Source organism: Arachis stenosperma, chromosome 3 (genome assembly GCF_014773155.1).
Source record: "Arachis stenosperma cultivar V10309 chromosome 3, arast.V10309.gnm1.PFL2, whole genome shotgun sequence".
NCBI lineage: Eukaryota > Viridiplantae > Streptophyta > Magnoliopsida > Fabales > Fabaceae > Arachis > Arachis stenosperma.
This window is the reverse complement of record NC_080379.1, coordinates 158,747,333-158,771,145: the sequence shown is the minus strand read 5'-3', so window position 1 is coordinate 158,771,145 and position 23,813 is coordinate 158,747,333. Positions and strand designations below refer to the sequence as shown.

The window sequence follows — 23,813 nt, the reverse complement described above, 5'->3', positions numbered from 1 at the left end:
AATCTTACCCCTTTTTTGGTGAAGATCTCAGCCACAACATACTTTTTGTTTTCTTTTTCTTGCCATCATTACAATGGTCTTTAGCTTACTTCTAGCTTCTTCTTCATCACTCTGATGGCTTGCAAAGACTTCCATATTTTCTGTGAATTGACCGAGAGTGAGAGGAGAGAGTAGAGAGAGAAGAAAGAGAAGGAAAAAGAGAATTCAATGGATTTGAACAAATGAATTAAACTGAATTAATTTTCTTCTCTTTTTGCTTTAGGTAGTATGCTGCTAATGATAGCAATAAAATCAATTGCTGTTTCTCTCTTATGATTTCAATGCAATTAAAGCAAGTTTAATAAATTTGAAATCCACCATATGATGGGATCCGTTGGAAGCATTCCTTACTTTCTTTTGTTTTCGGATCAAGCAAGCTAGTTTCTAGCAAAAACATTAACTTGGGCTAATAATAATTGAGTCTGATCCAATTAGCAAATCATTGTTTTAGCCACAAGAATAAAAATTTTGTATCAATGCTGAAAACATTTTAATGGGCTTGCTGTATATTTCTTTTTTTTTTTGTCCCAACAAGCACAACAATTCAGCCACAGCATATAATAGTTTTGTAACCAAGGCTGATCTTCCTTCACATATTGGGCTAGCAATTTTCGGCCCAATAATAAAATCTGTATAATGCAAAATTATTAATTATTAAATGTGAATTAAAGATCAAGTTAATAATTTTGTAATTAATTATGTTAATAATGTTTAATTATCATTTATTTAAATTAGAGTTTTCCAAACTCATCAAGTTAATTCGAAATTTAATTTTTGGTTCATTCTAGATGTAATTTCGGTTCAATTATGAGTGAATTAAGGGGCCTTTGGTCTCGTTTTTCTGCATAATACTTCAAAATTCTTCCTCCTTACATCCTCTCTTGAGAGGAACAAAACCAATAAAAAAAAGAAAAAAATCCAACAAAAAAGAAGAAACAAGAATAAAAAACTCCTCATCATATTCTTCTTCTCATAATTTTTCTTGTTTGACCCTCTTAACAATAATTAAAACATAAAAAATCAAACAAAAAATAAGAAATGTATAATGCTGCAAAATCACTTGATGGATTTGGATGTGTTTTTATTCATGATTCAATTTTGTTTGTGTGCTTGTTTTCTAACGCAATCATTAAGTAATTTTAGTTCATTCTGGATTTAAATAAGGTGTATTTGATCTGTACTTATTTTGAAACGAGTTTGTTTGTGTATCGTCATTATTAAGTAATTTTGGTTCATTCATAATTTAATTTTCCATTCATTATGGATGTAATTTTGGTTCATTTCTAAGTGAATTTCTGATCATCCAATTTCGTTTGTGTGCTTATTTTCGAATGTAATCATTAAGTAATTTTGGTTCATTTTGGATTTAAATAAGGTACACTTGGTCTGTACTTGTTTTGAAATGAGTTTGTTTGTATATCGTCATCATTAAGTAATTTCGATTCATTGTGGACGTAATGTTGGTTCATTTTTAAGTGAATTAAGATGCATTTGGTCTTGTTGTTTTGCACAATTCAAAACACTTAATAGTGCAAAATCACCAAAGAGAGGAGGAAGAAAAGAAAAAAATGCAACAACAACAACAACAAAAGAATGACGATGAGAAGAAAACATACGAAGAAGAAAGAACGCGGAAAAGGAGGAGGAGGAACGCGAAGAAGAAGAATACGACGATAATGTAAAACCCCACATCACGCTCTTTTAATGAGAGTGATTTTTGTTGGTGTTAAATTTACTTAGTTAATCTTGGATGACAATAATACTTATGGCTTGTTTGTGTGAGCTTTTAAGAAAAGATATTTTTTCGAGTTATCTTTTTTTAAAAGATTTTATAGAGAAGTAAAAGTAATTTTATGTTTGGATATCTTATTTAAAAAGATCTTTTTATCTATCAATTATGTTTGGGTATAACAATATAAAAGTACTTTTTTATTTATTTATTATATGAAAAATATCTTTTAAAAAAAGATGTAAATTACATCTTTTCAAAAAAGATCTTTTTTAATTTTACTAGTGCTTTTATTTTTACTACTAGAAATTTGCCAAACACGTTAAAAAAATTAAAAAATATATTTTTTCATTGAAAAAAGATTTTTTTAACAAAAATAATGGCGCCTAAACATGCACTTGAATGTGTAGCAGATTTGTTTAGTAAAATAATTTTTTAAAATATATATAATAAATAATAATTATTTTTTTGGTGTTAATAATTAATAAAGATAATTTTAGATATTTATTATTATATAAAGTTAAACTTTTAATTTTGATAAAATACAAATTAAATTTAAAAAATTATTTTTTAGATACTTTTAAAAGTATCTTTAATCTTTAAAAATTATAAGTATACGAATTTTTAATTCACGAACCACAAAATGACAAAACAAGATAATTTATTTTTATTCTGTTTAAATTTTATTCCCTAGTAAAAATATTAAATATCTAAACGTGAATAAAATTTTCAGATTATGTCATAATAAATGTTTTTTAGGAATAATTTATTTTTAACAATTAGGTTAAAGACTCCAAAGTTCAAACACACAGGGAATAACAGGGCCATATTAACGAGATGTATAATATACTAGTAATATTAGTTTATTATTCCAATTTGAAAAGTGAAAACCCTATCATCTTCCAAGACACATTCTTTCTCTCTGCTTGCTGTGTAATTCGAGCTTCAGATGGAGATTCCGACCCAGATTCAACTCCCCGAACACATGGCGGCTTCTTCATCTTCGCCTCAACCACCACCACAACCACCCACTTCTTCCTCTCTCGTTCAACATGTGTCTCCATCTTCCTCTCCTCTTCCTCGTAAGTCCCATTTCTCATATTTTTTCGTGGTTTCTGACATGCAAGACGAAAGAGTTATAAGCTTATAATGTTCTCTTTGAAAAGTTTAAAAATCCTTCTTTTCTTAAGAAAAACAATTACCAATTATGTTTCAGCTACTGGGATTTTGAGGAATTTATGATTTTTTTAGTTGTAATTTTTAAATAAACTTATATCCTTTTTATGAAAAAATGAACAAGTTGTTTCTATATCCGGGTGCTATGACAATCTGTCTTAGGATCATATGGTGTGTGTTTTGGGGTTGGGGGAATATGAATATTACATGTGAATTTGATGTATAAATGATGGATTCCTAACTAGCCCATTTTGCAGTTTCTACTATATTAATTTCCCTTGAAATTTTTCTTTGAATTTGTGTTGTTTGAGATTTATGAAAATGGGCAATGAAGGTTTCTACTTTGTAGCTTTTAGCATTTTTGCCCTTGAAACTGGTAGGTAAGATATTACTTACATACCATGGTTATGAATTTTGTGAGCCGGGGTATATTATTTGACCATTTGGTTCAAGTTCACTGAATTAGATTTAGATTGGAGTGTCAGATCATGAATTGTTCTCGGCAACATCTGTGTTAGCAAAATGCTGTCCAATTCCTGAGCTTTATTATGATTGGTTTCCCTTGAAAGATTTGTCTAAGCTTCATACTTCTGGGTCATTCAGTCAATTATAGATTTACTTGCGAGTGCTCTCTTCTGGCGTCCCCAATGTAACTGTTGTATAACCTGGTATTTGGCTTTTTTTTTTAATGGTGTCTTCAACATTTAACTTCTAATGGTTAAGTTTTGTTGCCTTTATTGTCTTGAACATAGACAACATCTACTAACTTGAAAATTTGAAATGTTCAACCGTCTCTTGCGGTCTATGTAATGCATACTATGGTTGCACCAATTTTTTGTTGATTGACTTTTGTCTGGTTCTCTAGAACACCTAAGGTACAAAAATCGCTTACAAGAATTTGCTCAGAGATCAAATATACCCCTTCCTGGGTATCAAACGACTAATGAAGGGACTCCACATGCACCAAAGTTTAGGGCAACTGTGTGCGTGGATGGTACAAGCTATACCTCTCAAGTGACTTTCTCTCAGAGAAAGGCTGCTGAACAAGATGCAGCGAGAATAGCACTGGAGAGCCTGAATGAAAAGATTAAAGACGATAGATGCCCTCTTGTTTCTGAGGTTTGATGTAACACAATCTTTAATCTTTAATATCAATTTTGTGAACTATTAACTAATTTCAAGCCAAAATAGTTCACTTAATAATGTTATGTTGTTACCTAACTTCCTTTTTTTTTGCCATGTTTTCTCTTGAGTATTTGTTAGTGCTATTTGATTCAACTTAAATTTTATGTGTTATGAATTATGAAGGATTATATTTTCTTTTAATATTTGGAATTGGAGCTTATTGGTTCAACTTATTGCTTTGTATTCATTAGTATTACTTTCTTGCATAATGCAGTTACATGTTTGATGAATTGCTTTGTATTATGACTTATTATGTTTTTCTTTAGTATTTAATTTTCAGAGCTTAGTGGTTCAACTTATTGCCATGATTGATGAATTGCTTTATTTTCTTTTCTTGAATATTACATGTTTGATGGATTCCTTTGTATTATAAATCCATTATATTTTTGTTTACTATTACTTCCTTGTACGTTACATATTTGATGAATTGCATCGTATTATGAAATATGAATTATTATGTTTTCCTTTAGTATTTGGTATTGGAGCTTATTGGTTCAACTTATTATAGTAATTGATGATTTGTTTTGCTTTCTTTTCCTGCATATTACATGTTTGATGAATTGCTTCGTATTATGAATTCATAATGTTTTTCTTTAGCATTATTTCCTTGCATGTTACATGTTTGATGAATTGCTTTGTATTATGAATTATTATGTTTTCCTTTAATATTTGGTATTGGGGCTTATTGGTTCAACTCATTTTAATTTTTGTACAGTTATTATTAGAAGGAAAAGAATGAATTCTATTAAAGTTGAGTATAAAGAAACTAGATTAAGAAGATAGTATTACTACTAAAGAAAGGGCAACAGAAAAGTACTATGTCTAATGACTCTCAAATTGATGAAAGGAATATGAAAAACTTTCGGAAAAAGGAAAGTACTAGCTGATATGACTAATAGAGACTCAAAAAAGAAAAAGTATTTTATTTATATTGGTGAGAACTCAAGAAAAAATTGCAAGAGAAGGAAGTTTGTTGCAAGTACTTCATACCTACACGTAAGTTCAACAATATTGTGTATTTAATTTTTTTTTCCTCAAACTCAGAATAGCAATCTGTTTTTTTTCTTCTGTTGTTACTATTATTTGTTGTTTTTTCATTTATGATTTTTGACTCTATTGCAATTAATTATTTAAAATGTTTTTTTATTATATTCCATCACAGTTAATTTTGGTGAAAATATACCCGTGATATTTCAGGGGCAAAAATACTAGTCATATACAAATTTAGAGACCCTATTATATTTTATATTCTTTTCATGTTTTCCATCACTTTAGACAGTTGAATAGTAGATTCAATTATGCTATTTGCTTTCCATTTTTGTGACTTGGTTGAAAAAAAACATTGTACAAGTATTGATTTTTAGTTTTTGACTAGTGATATATGATATCATAAATAACTATTACCTAGAGGAAAATAAGATGTTAGGGGAATAACATCATTAATAGTTCTCCTTTTATCATAAATGCTCATTAAATATATAATATGTTTCTTTGCGAATCCCTTATACAACTATGTTGATTTTTATTCCAGAATACTTCGATTTCCAAGTCTATCATGAATGAATATGCCACAAAGCTAAATGTAGAAAGGCCTACTTACAATACTGTTCAACTAGAAGGGTTGCTTCCTCGCTTTATGTCTTTTGTGATCTTCAATGGTACAAAATACTCTAGTGTTATTGGAAAAAACAAAAAAGAGGCCGAGCAGTTAGCAGCACGTGCTGCTATTCTTTCCGTTCTTGGTATCATTTTGTTTGTGTCTTGAACATATTTTTAATGTTCTTATTTGGATTTGCAAAGACTAATTAAAGTAAATGATTTTGTGAAGCAGGTGATTCTAGCTCAACAACACTGTATGAGATAATAAGATCAAAATCTAGTTTTTATGGAATAGCAAAACCAAATGAATCCCAAGTTACTAATGGAAGCATCGTCTTACCCATAGGAACTACAGAATATGCTTCTGACTTACAGGATCATAAAGATAAAGAGGTTCCTATGGCCACTAATAATGGTGAGAAGAGAATTGATGTTGTTCCTGCTTCGTCCAATATGCTTTCATCATCTCAAGAGCTTCAGATGCCCATACATGTACCATGTGTTGAGGGCCCTTGTCCTCCAAAAAGTTCCTCTCTTCAGCCAGGAGGTTCAGAATTGGGTCAGCTGGCTGCTAGTGATGCTTCCAATTCCGGTTCAAAGAGGCGAAAGAACAAGAAGAAGGCAAATAAGAGGGCTCGGTTGGAATCCATGTAAGTATCTTTGTATCTCATTTTTGTCTTTTGCTGCATTTGCTAGATTTTGCTTCAACCAGTTTATACTTCTCCATGTGCATGTAGCTGCAAACTATAACTTATTTATCTTTATGACATGATTCTGTTGCCTATTCCTAATTTTCACAGTTAACATTCTATAGTACCAATGTCTAGTTAGATCTTAATGCTTTGTCAATTTCATGGGTTTATCTCAACGTTCAAACCTTGTGCATCCCACCCATCCCAAAAAATACAACTCAACATGTAATCTTAATTTTTGTTGCTGTAAGTAAAGGAGAATGGATGTGTAATAAATTTCTTCTTACAATCTTGCATACACGCCATTTTAAAACAATGTCTTACATACAAGTCTTTGCAAAACTCGTTCATCCATGTTTCGGACTAGCCATTGGGGTTATTGGTGGTAGTAGTATAATGAAACTTCTGTATTGGTAAAATTGATGTGTTTAAACTTTGTAACGAGAACGGAAGAATAATTGTTACTACAATGGTTGATACTTATACATAGGCGCATGTTTCATGTGAAAGCTTGGTGCTCAAGAGGGATGTCTAATGATTTGTGTTATTGTGTTGTGAATATGTGCAGGTTACCAAGTGCAGCAGATCCTTGTTCAGTAGCACAATGACAATGAGGGAACGATCAAACTATTCTATGGAGTTAAATGTCTAACTTAGTTCTTGGGTAGAATCCTTGTTAGTATTATAAACATGAAGTAGTTTTTTTCTTTTGGAAAAGGCATTCCAACTTGTGTGTATATTTAGTGGAGATACTGATCTTGTATTTTTATTTCTGTCAAACTGAGTTGCAATTAGGTTTGTCATTAGCTCTACTTATTGTATGCAACAACAGATGCTTGGAGGTTGTAATGAATATGATTAGTTTGGCATGATGAGTTAGGTTTAGGTTAAATGATGCTGTACTTTACCATGTTCTTTATCTCAGTGAATGTATTAGTCACTATAATCGGTGTTATTGAGTACTCTAGTTGTTAGATTTTACTTGGGTTTACTCATCTCTTTAAACACAATTTGTGTGTTACATGTAGTTTATACATTGGAAAAAAAATCTTTTGTTTCTTTCTTTTTCTTCCCCTTGAAAATGTATTAAATCATATTCTGACCTAGAAGGATATTTCATAAAGCGAAATGTTCTTACAATGTTCAGAGTAAACGTTGAAAATGTTCTCACAAATTTCATTCGTTAGTCAAATTTGTGTTCCAAATTTATCGATCAATCAAATTAGTTTTTAAAATTTTTCGATGTTAATCAAATTCTTCATTACTCAAGTTTTTGTCCAAATTTTGTTATTTTCACTTATTTTTGCGGTTTTTCTTTTGGGCAGATCTAGCTTCAAATTTTCACTAAACACTTTTATTGTTTACAATTTTTTTAATAATTTTTGTTTATTTGTTATTTTTGTTAGTTCGTTTAGCGTTCTTATTCCTATATTTTTCACAATTACACTCACTTTTAAAAAAATTTGAACAATATATTTCTCATTTTCTTATATCAGATTGGTATTTTGTACTTTCTGTTCTCTTTCATTTAAATTTTTGCTCTACTCAAGTGTAGGGATTTTAAAAAACTATATTTTTTAAAAAATTGAATTCATTTGTGTATTTTTAATACATTTTTAAATTGAATTTTAAGTTTGTGGAGTTTAAAATGCTATAATAGATTTTTATTTTGGAAAAATTATGTTTATACTTTATATTAATAAGAACTTTTTCTCACCTCCAAAAATAAAATATTTTTTTTATAAACTAGAGATATTCTATAAAGCTACTTTAGGTTTAAAGGAGATTATATGGTGCTAAAGAGTATATTTATATACTAAATTAATTATTTAAAATTTCAATGCATGATATTATTTAACCTTTTATTATCATAAATATTAAATTATAAGAAATTGGTCCATCAAAATATAAATTATCCAAATAAATATAATTTTTTATATATAACTTAGCAAATATATGACTAAACTTTGCCTATATTATAAAGAACACAATACTCATGAGTAGGGTGTTTAAATCCAAACTAATATAAATTAAATCGCTCATCCAATCCAATCCAATTCAATTTAAACCGAAACCGATTAAAACCACAATAATTCGAATTTAATTGGATTCTATTTTTTGCAAACCGTTGGATCGGATCGGATTTCGGATTTATTTTTCACAATCGATCCAATCTAATCCAAACCGCACAATGTGCTATAATATTATTATTTTATTATTATATTTACAATTATGCTTATAACATGCTCAATTTGTTATATATTTTTATATTATTCATGTATTATTATTATTTAATAAATATTTTATATTCAAGATATTATTTATTTGTTTATTTTAACTAACTTATAATTTTATTTCTATTGTTCTGTTATCGTTGGATTTTTAAAATATTGTTGAGACTTGTTACGTTATTGTTAATTATTTAAAATTTCATATTGAGACTTGTTATATGTATTATCTTTTTAATTTACAAAACCGCAAATTCAATCCAATCCAAACCGCTTAATGTTCAGATCAGATGAATTTTTGACTCAAAATCAATCCAAACCGCACCACAAACACCCCTACTCATAAGTTTTGAGCATTTAATAATTGCACTAAATTAATTTTTATTCAAATAAGTCCCACTTTATATTATACTAAAGATTTTGATAAATTAGTCTTCATGGTCATTTTATAAAGCTATTAACAATCTCATTTTGTTTTGTTAATTCTCATTCATCTACTAATATAGACGAATCACGAAATAATAATTTGAAACTGATCTAATAATTGAAATTTGTTGGTACAGGCACAAAGCCTTTACCTTAAATTAAACATAAAATACATGTTGAAATATAAATATACATTAAAATTAAATTAAATAATATATATATTAATACATAAATATATTAGTAATTAATTTTAATATACAAATAATATTTTTAAAAAATTAAATTACACACAATAAATTCCAGAAGGAAAAGAAATTCTAAAATTGCGCTTCCAGCTGCCACCTTCCCTCTCCCCCTGAGATTCGAGCTTCACTCACTGAGTCACTGACTCGTTTGATGGCGCCCCCGACCGAAATCAAAGCTGCTGGCTCCAACGTGGCGGTGCCTTCTGCATCATCGTCTCAACCGTTGCGGCCGCCACAACCTTCATCTGCCTCTTCCTCCTCCTCTGCTCCTCCTCCTCCTTGTAAGTCTTCTCTCCACACCCAATTTCTCTGCTATTGCTTGTTTGCTCAGAACCACGAGAAGGAAAGTTCGGATATTTTATTTTTCAAAATTCTAAAAATCTTTTTCCCCCTCCCTCTCAGCTTGTGGGGTTTTGAGGGATACAGGATTCGGTTGTTAAATAGAATTGGTATCTTCTAATGAAAATTGAATGGCATTCCCTTATTATTTAAATATTGAGTAAATACCCCATCCGGCTCCTGACAATTATCTCGAAAGGACAACGAGACCCCAAGAAAAAAAATACCCAATCCGGCCTCTGATAATTTTTTTTGGACTGATTAGCCCCTGTGCCAAAAAAAATAACATTGATTTTTTTTTTGCACAGGGGCCTCGTTGTCCTTTCGAGGTAATTGTTAGGGGCCGGGTTGGATTTTTTTTTTTTCGGTCAGGGGCCGGGTTGGGTTTTTTTTGTGTCAAGGGCCTCGTTGTCTTTCGAGGTAATTGTCAGGGCTGATTTGGGTTTTTTGGTATTGGATGGAAATTTATATGATATTGATCGATGAATGATGAATTCCCAACTTACTTACCCAACTTTGCAGTTTTTACAATATCAATTTTCATTTAGAATTACTGTGTCGTGGAGGTTCATGAAAATGGCCATCTTAAAGTTTACAGCTTTGATCATTTCATGAAAATAGTATTTCTGTTAACTGATTGTAAATTTCTATTTTTTAGTGTTCCTATAGCTATTTGAGTATTGGACAGTACATTTTGAATGTAGTAAGCTAAGTCTGTTAGATATTGGTAGATAAGGCATTTGTTGACTTTTAGAAACTAACAAATTATGGTTGTGAAATTTAAGGATGGTGCCATATTGTTTAAGCCATATAGGTTCAACGTAACTGAATTAGATCAGAGTGTCAGATCATGAATCTTTCCTGGAAAAATCTAGGTTAGTGAATGTGGTCCAATTCAACCAACTAAAGTCCATGAGATTTATTATGATTGGTTCCAGATGAAAACATTGTTAAGGCTTCATATATGTGTCATTCAACCAACAATATAGATTTAATGACTTGTGATTGATCCTTTTCAAGAGGGCTTAGGTTGCTGTTGCATAGGTTGGTATTTAACTTTTCTAGAGTGTCTTCAAAAGTTATCTTATTGGTTAAAAAATTTTGCAGACTCCCAAATAACTTAAATTTAAACGACATCCTCTAGTTAGAAAATATTATCTGTTCAGTAGTCTCCTGTGGTCTACTTTATATTCACCATGGTCACAAGCACTAATTTGAGCTTTAGCGTGTAGACAGGTATCTAATTTGTCGATTGATTTTCTTGTGTTTCTCAGTGCAGTAAGATTACAAGCAGTGTTTACAAGACCTTGCTAAAAAATTAAACATAGTTCTTCCAGAGTATGAAACAACTCGTGATAGATCTTCAGAAGTTCCAATGTATAGGTCAACTGTGCTGGTGGATGGAATGAGTTTTACCGCTGGGATCACTTTATCCACTCGAAAGGCTGCTGAACAAGATATTGCCAGAGTTGCTTTTGAGAACCTATATAAGAAAGTTAAAGATCATGGATGTGCTCTTGTTTGTGAGGTTTGACGTAATATACTTTTAAATATCAATTTTTTTGAATTGATATTCAGACCAAATATATCCCTTAATCATGTTGCCTGACTTTCTATGTTCTATTACAATGTTTTCTTTTGAGTATTTGTTAGTTTTACAACTTCAGAGATCTTATTCTATTTTACCTTTTAGGGTTCATTTACTACCACTTTTAGATTTGGTATAGTTATGCAGTTTTAGTGAGTCAAATATTTATCATTTTGTTGGGCATGTCCAAAAACTAACATTATACTAGTATTGACTGTTTACTGTTGATATCATTATAAGTCATCACTAATAGAAAAACAAGATGAGGGAGAAATATCATCATTGTTAGAGCTCCAGTATCTTCTTAGCTTGGTCATGAATTATCATTAGGTATATTATATTTCTTTCTAGAACCCTTATATTAGTGCTTCTTGTGGTTCTTCCAGAATACTGCATTTGCCAAGTCTGCTTTGGATGAATTTGCTGCAAAACTGAATACAAGACCTACTTATAACACTGTTAAGCTAGAAGGTCCACCTCCTTGTTTTGAATATTCTGTGATCTTTGATGGCACACAATACACGGGGGATACTGCTAAAGACAAAAGCGAGGCTGAGCAGTTAACAGCACGTGCTGTTCTTCTTTCATTCTAGGTACGTTTTTATTTGTGGCTTATACAAATTTTTAAAAGTTCTTACTTGGATGCGCAGTGATTAATTAAAGTAAACAGTTCTTTACAACAGGTGGTGCTAACGCAGCAACACTTTACGGGATGATAAAATCACTATCTAGAATTTATGCAGCATGCAAAGGAAACAACATCCAATGTGTTGTCGCTGGCCTGTATCATCCACAGCAACTATAGGACATGCTTCTAATATGCAGGATCATAAAGATAATATAGTTGCAACTACAGTACACGCTTCTGATCTAGGGGATCATAAAGATAAGAAAGCTGGAACTAAAAGACGTGCTTCTGTTCGGCTGGCCAATAAAAATAAGGTAGTTGCAACTACCAGACATGCTTCTGATCCGCAAAATCATAAAGCTAAGGAAGTTACAACTACAGTACACACTTCTGATCCACAGAATCATAAAAATAAGAAAGTTGGAACTATTACACACGCTTTTGTTCCGCAGGACAATAAAGATATAGTTGCAACTACAGGACTTGCTTCTGATCAGAACCATAAAAGATAAGGAAGTTTCTACTTCAGGACATGCATTTAATCCACGGGACCATAAAAGTAAGGATAACAATAAAAAGAGAATTAAACCTGCTTCTTCCAAAATGTTTTCCTCATTTCAGAAGCCTGAAGGTGAACCATCTCTCGAGGCCATCAAGCTTCTGAAGCTCTTTCTTCAACCAGGATGTTCAAAATGACGGACTTGGCAAGATACTGGTAATGGTTCCAATTCAGAAAAGAGGCAAAAGACTGCTGGAATCTCCGTAAGTTTCTTCATATCATATTTGTTTTTGGTTTCATTTACCGTATTTTTCTTCAGCTGTGCTTCATAGTTTTCCATGTCTATGTAGCTTTAGCTATAAACAATAACTTTTATTCCAGACATGATTCCAGTGTCATAATTTACACACATCCACATTGCGTAGCAAGATTGTCTAGATAGATCTTAATGCTTTATCAGTTTCATGCAATTTTTGTCCTCCCCACCCCCGATATACATATAAGTATCAAACTTGTTCATCCATGCTTTAAACGAGCCATCTGAAACTATATACTTTGTTTCAAGGAGGGAAGAATTACTTGTTTCAATGGTTGATACTTTTTACTGGTTGCATTGCATTCTGTTTCAAAGCTTATTGTTCTGGAGGTGTGTCTTACATTTCTTTGGATGTTCTGTTGCGAGTATTTGCAGGCTACCAATGCAGCTGTTCATTGTTCTGCAGCACGACGATAATTTGAACGAGCAATCAAATTATTATGTTGGATTGAAGATCTAGTCTCTCTCTGTACAAAACCTTTGTACTATGAAAAAAAGTATTTAGTTTTTATTTTCCTTTATCTTTGTTAAGAATACTAACCTTGTATTTATTGGCGTCAAGCTGAGTAGCAATTGATGATGTTATAGTTAAATCGCTGATTATGTTCGTTTTGGAAAAGATGATTGCTTATCTTTCTTAAGGAATACACTCTAATTATAAGTACATTTGAAGTTAAAATAAATTAGTAAGCATTCATGATCACATTATGGAAGGATGATTTAGAAAGATTTCATCATCTATTGCTGATATGAAATTAAGTACAAATGTAATTTATAAATAAATCAGCCATCTGTATTCAAACAACATTGGAAGTCTGTTAAGAGAACAAACCAGTTGGCAAATGCATACATAATGTTATCATGGATTCGGAAGATAAGAATGTGAAGGGTCATGTAATGGATCTTAGAACATTGTGAGAAGAACTTGGTTAGACAGTTTCCTTGAGACAAGGAGAAGGAATTGCTCCTTTTTCCGATGCCAGCTCTTGAGTTTTCCCCCTTGGAGCAAAACATGTGGATTACGATCTTCATTGGGTCTACAAAAAGATTATACTTAACTGTCTTTCATCAACACTCAGAACTCCTGCCCCCAAGGGAAGAAAAAAAAAGGGGATGAAGTTTAAAAAAAATCCAAAAACAATGATGAAGGAATGAAATTTCCGGGTTGACCGTTTCAAATTTTTTTTTGTTTTAAAATCCAATTTGATGGAATCTGTCCAAGTGAACGGTGATTACTCCCGTCTCTTTTTTTTGGGAAAGTATGAAGAGTCAATAGAATATTTATACAATGTGTATAATGGAGATTTATAGAGTATTAGAGATATAACTATTAGTGTTATCTTTTTCCATCAGCTGAAACTTTTGGGATTAGTGGTATCATGACATGGTATTAGAGCGCTAGATTCGAAAAGTCAAGAGTTTGATCCTTGGTGGATCCCAAAATTAGTTTAAATTTTTAGGAAGATGTTTATTATCATTAATACTCGGATGGTTATTCTAGATAGTATGGAGATGTTCATTTTGTAACTCAATAGCCTATTGTCTCCCTAGCAGGATCCATTTTCTTTTGTTCTTGACCAGCGATAAATGCCTAAATAGTGACTAAGTAATTGAAGCTTAAACTTCGTTTTTTTTTTTTTTTGTCTTAACTTCGTTTTAAACTATGGTTCACATGGTTAACATCTCCTGGTTGAGTTTACTTCAATTTTCTTTTCCCACGGTATCTTCAGTCCGGCAAACTAAGAATTAATTTATTGCAGATCTGAGCTCTATTTAAGGATTTATTGTTAGTCAATAAATTACTGCATGAATAAAGCAAGATTCAAACCATCAATACTTGTTTAAACAAACTAATAAACTAACTACTAGATCAACCAAAATTGGTTGAGTTTAACTCGTTTGCTTTGTTATATGCAAATTATGGTTTGTTGCTCTGAACTTAGCGCTAGTGATAGAATAGTAACTTTGTTTTAGCTCACTCTTCCGTTCCGTTTAAGTAAGTTTTTGAAGTTTGAATTCTATCTTATATATGTAATTAAAAATAATCATTTGAGTGAATACCAACAAATATTTTAAAATTCGATCCAATCATGTTAGATATATACCAAAATCAGTCACTACTATAAAATATATGTTAGAATACAAAATATACATTAAAAATGAGTTAAATAATATATGTATTCATATAAATATACTGTAGTTGATTTTGGTGGCTAATCTTAAAGTACAAATAACATTTTTTAATACAATCAAAACTATGACTTACTTTAACATGTTAACGTGGGTTAAAATTCAATTTGCATCTTCAAATCATAGTTTGAAGGATGGTAAGTTGTTAACAAAATCCAAAAACGCTATGAATATATGCTGAGTTCTCTATGTTAATTTTTGGTTTTTTGCCTCCTCAAAACTTTTTACCTTGTATATGGGGTCGCTGAATTTTTATAAATTAGAATCTATGTGACGCGTATTACGATATTAGCTATCATTCTATGACTAAATTGTGCTTAGGAATAGTATTTTCAGAATTTTGTCCACTGAATCTAACATATCTTGAAAGAGATTTTTGTTTGAAGCTGTTAAATGTTTACGAATTTCACTTACATTTGTTTGAAATATCAATAAATATAGAGTTTTAATTTTTTTTGTTACTAGGAACTTCAATTTTCTCCTCTTTCTATCTCAGTTCAAAATAAATTTATATTCATGATTTAATATTTAAAACTAATAAATATTTAACTCGCTTTATATCCTATCTAATTAATTTTACAACACATACAATATAATTCAGAAAGTAACATAAAACCGTCATGATAATCCATGTTGTTACTTGTTAGCCTTTTCAACAAGAACTAGTGGATACAGTTACACACAGAAACAGAATGTTAATCAACAAATAGCAATAAAATATGATTAAGTGAGTGAAAGGAAGCATAGAAGAAGCTACATGAAGTAGCTCTCCAGCTTCTTAATCACATAGAGACGTGTGGGTTATGCATAGGATCCGGCGATCCTTATGCTGATTATTTCCCATGCATTTTTTTAATCTATTTTCTACTTGCAATGCATTAACTACTGCCAGCTAACAATCCCAATACAAACATGGATTAAACTAACACCAAGGAATTGAGGGCCTCAATTAAATTTTATTTTTTGTTAGGTCGTTAAAAATTTCTATTATATTAATAACTAATTTCACTACTTAAACCTATGACTTTAAAATCACATAAAGTCAACTGTAAATTTGTGGATGTATGCCCTTGACAAACTTTTCATGCAAAATAAGTAAGTAATTATTAGAAGGTGGGTTTGAATATTTGGCATTACAAATAGGCCTTCCCTTTCTTGTTGTCACCCTCATTACTAAAACAGCCTTAGTTAGTTGCTTTTGCAATTTGTTATCCTTAGACTCTCTAATGGCACTGGCCAAAGACCAAATTCCTCATGATTCAAGCATGGGAAGCAAGGTTCAAAGTTGTGTTTTCAATGAAAATAATGAGTACCACAAATCAGTGCTAGAAGAGGAAGATGGCTCACAAAGCACCAATGGGTTCAGCAATGATTCAGCTATAACCCATTCTCCTCCTCTATGTGGCAATGCCTATGCTTATAAGGCCACAAACTATCAACTTGAGGAGGAACAACAATCTCTGATTGATTTCAAAGGTAGTTGCTACAACACTTTAACACAAGTAGCTAGTGAATCTTTGCTTAACTTTGAGCAGAACAGAATGGTCCCTGGCAACAGCTACATGAAAGATGACACTAATGTTTGGGACAACAATCTGCATCATCAATGGAGTCAGATTAGTCCAAGAAGCACTTCAGAGCTGCGACCGGTGCAGGATTCAAGTTGCTTCCAGTCTTCTAGTAGTAGCTACAGCACCATAGTCAACAGTGCAAAAGAGAAGCAATTACATGGTGAGAGTTCATCATATGGTTGGTTCTATTCTCAACAAACTATACCTGCTCATAGCATCCAGGACCCTGCAGTTCAAGAACCAATATCCAAAAAGCGCATTTCAATGGTATTAATTGTTGCTTTTTTAAGGCCTCTTAGTTAGTTTCTGTTTTCATTTTCAGAACTAGTTTTTACAGAAACTTTGTGAAATTTGAATGGAGATTGAGGTCAGTTTTTGTGTTTAATTTGCAGCAGGCTGAGAAAATGAAAGCTGGCAAGAAGCAATGCACAGATGAGAGTAAAATGCCAAAATCCAACAAGTTAGGAGCATCCAAGGATCCTCAAAGTGTTGCTGCTAAGGTTTGCTTCAATCTTAAGTCAATTTATTTTAGTTAGATAAAATTTTGATTGCAAATTAAGCAAAGATTAAAATATGATGAGATTCAGTGTTGATTATTAGAATGTTTGTCTCACAGAATAGAAGAGAGAGGATAAGTGAGCGGCTCAAGACACTACAAGAACTAGTTCCCAATGGCTCCAAAGTAGGGATTTTCTTCTTCTTCTTCTTCTTATTTAGCAGTAACTTTACATATTATTCATTATTCTAACTCTAGAAGTGAATTTTTCAGGTTGATTTGGTTACAATGCTGGAGAAAGCAATTAGCTATGTGAAGTTTCTTCAGCTTCAAGTGAAGGTGAGACTTAATAGTTTCTTAATACATGAATTCTTAAGTGCTATATAGGAACTGACATGTTTAATTTTCTGTGTTATTATTGTTGATGGTGAAGGTGTTGGCAGCTGATGAATTTTGGCCTGTTCAAGGTGGAAAAGCTCCTGATATCTCTCAAGTAAAAGAAGCCATTGATGCAATTCTTTCATCCCAAAGATCAGAGAAACAAGTTCAGCAACCTCAAAGTAGATGATGATGATGATCATCATCATGGATATTCTATGAATACTATAGTGTCATAATTAAATAATTGAAGAACAACTTTAGCAGAAGAGCAAGAGAAGCCTTGCTCTGATGAGAGTTGGTCGTTCTGAAGGGCATTTTAGAAATTCAGAATGCATCATCGTGACCATTAAGAATATGTTAATTAACTTATAATCAATCTTTAATATTTAATTAGCTTCGTCCAAGTTGAACATTATATTTATTGCGCTTTTTTTTAAGCAGTGTATGCTACTGGCATGGGGCTGCTAATAACTTAACATGCCCAACATCATATATTATCTGTATGACAACCTTGTACTTTTATAATTATCTCTATTAATTAATTAGCGGTGATGAATGATCAAAGTATATTCTGATATTATTAGATCTAAAGTAAATAAGTATTCCTACCTTCTCCATTTTCCGTTATATATATGTAGTAAATTAAATTACCTTTTATTATGTTGTAAATGCTATAATTACCATGAAATTAAATGGAAAAGAAGGACTTTTGGTTCCTAAAATTCAGAATTACTTGGTCTTTCATATTTAAGTTTATACACTAATGTGGTCCCTCGACTCTTTCTAGTGATGACTAGGCAAATGGAGTGCTCAGAAGACACCCTTCCTGCCATATTGAATGATGGATAAACAACGTCGTTTATCATTGGCATCTAAACAAGTTAGAAATATCGTCGTTTTGTATATAAAGGGAAAAGAAACGATGGAGAACCAAAATAAAGTATTTGTCTTCTTCTCTTCCTCTACTATTCTTCGTTTCTAACTTGTTTAGACGCCAAAGATAAACGATGTCGTTTACTCATCATCTAGCGTAACAGGGAGGGTGCAATCTCAGCACTTTATTTGCCTAGTCATCGTTGGAAAGAATTGAGGGACCATATTGTTGTCCGAACTTGTATCTGGAGGACCAACATAGATAATTTTAAATTTCAAGAACCAAAATGAGTAATTGCGTGAATCTAAGGGTCCAAAACGGGAATTTAGTCGAAAAAGAAGACATTAAGATGCATAATAATATAAAGTAATGCTATACATTTAAGTTTTTTATAAACTAAATTCAATCAAGTTAAAATTTCAGTAATATTAGTAAGACAAAAAAAAAGCAGTCAAAACTTGTTTTATTTAGTATTCATTAATTGACGCAATAATTAATAAATATTAAATAAAATAAATTATTACTGTTTTTGTCTAATTTTCTTTGGTTATCAAATATTTTTGTAAAATTTGAAATAATGCTGTCCATAATTAATTTTGGTTAATATTAGACTAATTTAATTAAACTTGATTAACAAAAATATTTGGATGTGTAGTATTATTTAATAATATATTATATGCATTTTGTCTCAAATGTCAAAATAATAATCCTGCTTGCTAGTGCTGGCAATTATTAGTGAAAGTGAAAGATATAAAATCGTACACTGTTCTTTGACTTTTCTCTCAGTTGACCATATCTGCATGAGCTGTTACAAAATGTAGTAGCAATGGTAGTAGGGTGTAAGACATTAATTTTGTCTTTGAAGTTTTAGTTGTATTTTTTTGTCTTTGAAATTAAGTATATTGGTCTCTTAATCAATTTTCAACAGTAATTCAATAAATTGAATAATAAACTGACACTATTTTATCACGTTAGACAATAATAAAATAACGTTATTTGCATTTAGCTTTCAATTAAAGTAAAAATGACAGATAGAATTAATATATATAACTAAAAAAAACCTAGTTGCAATAACAAATATTTGTTATACTAATCAATAACGAGTTATGCTTAGATAAATTAATTAATACATGAAAAGTTAATGACTTTATTCGTACTTTCATATATAAAAAAGGAGAACAATTGTGCGTTATGTCTGTCTTGCTAGACTAGTACAACGTACAATACACAATCATCGTCGTGGATCGGACTTTGGTTTAATTCACAGTTCGTTTTTATTAACCAAATATATTTGAGTTTACATTAGAGGTTAATTAGAACCATTAATTTGAAAGCTAAACAAACATTAGAGCTAAAAGGAGGGAACATTTTGTGTTCCTAGAAATACTACTATTAAAGCATATATAACAGCAACTCTAATTCTTGTCTCACGTTCTAGCATGGAGGCTGTGCTAATTTAACAAAACATTTTGAATTCAAATTCTGGATATGCAAATGCAACTATATATGTTAAAACTTGGAAATCAAAGAAAATTTTTGTTGCCGATATGGAAGATCATCATCAGCTCGAGATTTAATAAACAAAAACCAAGATCATGTTCAATACTTTGAGACAACGACACCTTATATATCTTCTAGCTAGTTACATTTGCTAATTTGAAAACTATTAGTAACCAACTTTTTTCATCACACAATATAGCCAACAAATAAAGAATGGAGAAAGAAATTAAATATATATGATTTGGATTATATTGTTATTATAAAATAAAGAAAAGAGTAAAGAGACAAATAGATTCCTGAATGTACACTTTAGATAAATTAATTCATAAAAAAATGTACCAATAAAGTCTTTTAAGATAATAAATATAAACACGTTATTTTTAAATTAATCTTTATAATTAGAGTAGAAGGTTTTAGTTTAAACTAACTTCTCCAGATTTGTTATTTTAAAAAAATTTATTAATATTTTTTAAGAATTAAATAATTGTCTAAAATATAAATTTTTAGGAATTTATTTATTATTTTAGTCTTAAAAACAAAAAAAAATATTAATAAAATCTTGACAAATTATTGACATAAAGGAAATTGGTTCCCTACTGTGATGTCAAATTGGGCTCAGATATATTGCATGCACTTTAATTTCCAGTGACATATGCATGTGAATGTGTTTCCACATAAATTTGTTTTCAGTGCAAAACAATGCAATGCACGTAGAAGTATTCTAAGTTGATGATGAGCATGCATGCATTGTACATAGTATATATGATGAGATGCTCCGTACAGCTGTTGTCTTCTTCTCTACTTTGTCACAATGGAATCATTAAGGGGAATCGTTATACAATTTAAGATCTCTCATTATTTGTTAACCATTATTTCTCATTCTATTTTAGGAAATTATGAGTGGAGACAATTAATTAGCACGTGTAGCGGTTAATATGGTTCACACTTCATCACATGATGGGTAGGGCTACTCACATGCCCAATCCCACACAAACCGCTCATTATACATTCCCAATAAATTCTTTATTAACAAACAAAGCTCGAAAACTCACATACAGGTATCTAAAAATTATTAGATAATTTAATAAATTTAATTAAATTATTTAATAATTTTAATTATAAATTTTACACAAAAAATAATTACAAGTAAGTATTTATCACAATATATATATATATATTGTATTATTCAATTTATAAAAAAATTTTGATTATATTGATTATATCCAATTTTAAATTTATTAATTTATTACAAAAAACTTTGGTATGGAGTTAATTTTAACCAACTATAATAATATAGATTTAGTTTTTACATTTTTATCTAAATAACTAAATTATTTCATTTGTATAATCTTTTAAGCAATGATGGGCTAGAGTATAACTAGAGTCTTTTACAAAGCCAATTGATCCAACAAATTAAATCCAAATAAGATTTTAAAAGGAGAGTTTTCTTTTTATTGTGTAATAAATTTGCTTTGACCATCTAACCTAGCTAGTTTAGCCTGTTAATTACGTATGAAAGGGCACGTGTCGTGTCAATATATATATGCTTCACATTTTCTATTCTTATTTAGCATGAACATGCTTGCGTGGAATAAGTCCATGCAAGACTTTGTTATATAATTTATAAAGCATATATATATATAGGAAAACGAATATATTATGTGTATATTGAAATTAATGATTATTAAATTAAAATTAATTATTAATATAAAATATATAATATATATCACAAATAAATTAAATTATATATATTTATACATAAATATATTAATAATTAATTTTAGTATATAAATAATATTTTTAATTGAGAAATTACAAGAATATGAATTGTCTCCAGACAGTCACATGTATAAACTAAGAATTTTGTTAGGTAGTCAATCATTTTTATAAATAATGGATTCTAGAATTAGTCTAATAAAATAAAATAAAAACACTCCATTCTCAAATTATCCCGTAAACTCTAACACTAGGATAATCATTCGCACACTTAATGAATTGAACATTCACCTATTATTAATTATGCATGAGTAAATCAAATAAAAAAAAATTTATCCAATTGAAAATAATAAATATAATCATTTACATACCTATTAAATTAAACATCTGACATATTCATTGTTCACGTTATTTAATATTTTTATTATTTATCTACACTTTTCCATAAACTAATGCATTAATAATAAGTAATTTGTTTATTAAATCATCGTGAGTTTTATGCCCCTGTACTGTACTTTCCTTAATTAGGTATTGCCTCTATAGTTTATTGACTCAGTGCTTCAATTATTGAACTATAAAGTCTAAATATTCTATAAGTGGAAACTAAAATATCCACGTTAATCCCCCCTTCAAACTAAAATCATATAGAATGAAAATAAATTTTATTTTGCACAAAGACACCCAACCCGTACAATTATCCAGTGGAAGCTGTCGTTTTCCTTCCTTTTCTAGTTTCGTATCTTGGTATCAAATCGTAATATATATGCTGATAATAATCTAATCACCAAATAACACCTAAACCGTCCATATAATAATAATTGCGTTTGTTTCTTGAATAATGAACTAAACAAATATCTTTTCAAAGTTTAGTTAACAAATGGGGATAGATATTAGAATTCAAGTCAAGAAAACAACTTCTAGTTAATCATGTAACACAGTAACCGCACATGATTGACACAGAGAAAGATAACACAAAGTTCTTCTAGAAAAGTCACTGGTGTTCATAATTAAGGATCTCTGCTAGGTCCGTATTCTCCTCTGCCTCCAAAAGAGAAAATTACTTGTATTATCTTAAATTCTAAATCTAAAGATATAAAATACCGTTATTTACTTGTAAAATGAACTTATTTTTGTCTAAAATGACTTACATAAAATGTAAAAAGACATAACTCTTGATGGTTACCAAATATATAGACCTGTTTTTTGCGGTGATATATAATTTATACAAAAATATTTGGTAACAAAAAATAATTAATCAAAAACAGTTAAAATTTATTTTTTTTAATATTACCGTAGTTTATAATGAAAAATGCTAGGGAATTAGCATTTTTGTTAAATTCTAGCCAGTACTTAACTATTAAAAGAAAATTGAATAATTTTATAACATTAGATGTAATCTCACACCATTAAAAATATCATTAATAGCTAATTGATAACTAAAAACCACAAAATCTACTTACCCTAAACTTTTTTATTTATAATTATATATAGTAGGTGCTGGAGACAGCAAAACGCCGGTAGCCCGGTTAGATTAGTTATTTTCGAGTTGTCCGTTCATCACTAATTAATATATACTGTATTGTCTATTCATTAATCAATATATGGTATTAAGTTTCCTTGTGTCACAATTATATAGACCAAATTGGTCATTGTTATGATTCATGAATATAGTGAAGTATATACGAATAATTTAAATTGATATTCATGTGACATCTCATTTAGTTAGAGTTGGCCGGTGGTGACTAGGATTGAAGTATGGCAGAAGATGAAGCAATTGTGAGAAAGAAGAGCCACGTGCGTGTGGCTGTGTTATCTCATTTAATTTTTTGGTATTATGGCGATATGTTTTCTCTCTAATCATCGATGAGATAGATGATTATACAAATTTGGCCTTGTATTTTTTATCATATATGTGTATGATGGCTACCCTGCCCACGTACGTCATCTGTTATAAGCTGCAAAACAATCATCTGAAAAATGACAAAAAGTAAAGATATCATATCATATTTGATGACAGTACACAATAAAAATTAAATTCTTTCTTAAATAAGTTAAATTACACAAAATAATGAAAAATACATAAATAGTTCACTTTAATTTAGTAAATTTAATTTAAAATAAACAATAGTAATTATATTTGTAAATAAATTGTCAAGTTTTGTGACTCTTGTTTGTTTGTTTTGTTGCATGTGATTATTATATTATCTTAGGCGGAGAATAGATTTTTTTAAATTATTTTATCAAGTGTACTATGTTATTTTTTAATATCTTTTCTCACATATTTTTTTAATCTTATCTAGAAATCACTCTTAACAAAATCATTGAGAGAAAAAAATGAAAAGAATAGCTAGGTTTCAAAACTTTCATCAAATATATCTATAATTAATTAATATAAA

At 30.2% G+C, this 23,813-nt stretch overlaps 2 protein-coding genes and 1 long non-coding RNA gene across 6 annotated transcripts; all 3 read left to right on the top strand.

The window, feature by feature from the left end:
* The first annotated feature begins 2,629 nt into the window (after window positions 1-2,629).
* On the top strand, window positions 2,630-7,312 carry LOC130967561 (double-stranded RNA-binding protein 4-like). Of its 2 annotated transcripts, none has more exons than XM_057892473.1 (5): window positions 2,630-2,850; window positions 3,810-4,063; window positions 5,661-5,871; window positions 5,961-6,378; window positions 6,989-7,312. In XM_057892473.1, exons 1-5 carry the CDS (start codon window positions 2,718-2,720, stop codon window positions 7,026-7,028), a joined length of 1,056 nt encoding a protein of 351 aa, XP_057748456.1. In that variant the 5' UTR covers window positions 2,630-2,717; the 3' UTR covers window positions 7,029-7,312. The 2 variants fall into 2 exon arrangements, with proteins under 2 accessions (XP_057748456.1, XP_057748455.1); XM_057892472.1 differs by having other exon boundaries at window positions 5,958-6,378.
* Window positions 7,313-9,379: 2,067 nt separating this feature from the next.
* On the top strand, window positions 9,380-13,298 carry LOC130969796 (uncharacterized). Of its 2 annotated transcripts, none has more exons than XR_009081923.1 (5): window positions 9,380-9,600; window positions 10,933-11,186; window positions 11,633-11,839; window positions 11,917-12,636; window positions 13,065-13,298. It is a non-coding gene; the product is annotated as an uncharacterized LOC130969796 (long non-coding RNA). The 2 variants fall into 2 exon arrangements; XR_009081924.1 differs by having other exon boundaries at window positions 10,933-11,193.
* A 2,778-nt stretch (window positions 13,299-16,076) lies between these two features.
* On the top strand, window positions 16,077-17,857 carry LOC130970426 (putative transcription factor bHLH086). Of its 2 annotated transcripts, none has more exons than XM_057896512.1 (5): window positions 16,077-16,717; window positions 16,846-16,950; window positions 17,067-17,132; window positions 17,220-17,285; window positions 17,380-17,857. In XM_057896512.1, the coding sequence occupies exons 1-5, from the start codon at window positions 16,106-16,108 to the stop codon at window positions 17,512-17,514; spliced, it is 984 nt and encodes a 327-aa protein (XP_057752495.1). In that variant the 5' UTR covers window positions 16,077-16,105; the 3' UTR covers window positions 17,515-17,857. The 2 variants fall into 2 exon arrangements, with proteins under 2 accessions (XP_057752495.1, XP_057752494.1); XM_057896511.1 differs by having other exon boundaries at window positions 16,843-16,950.
* Window positions 17,858-23,813: the final 5,956 nt, after the last annotated feature.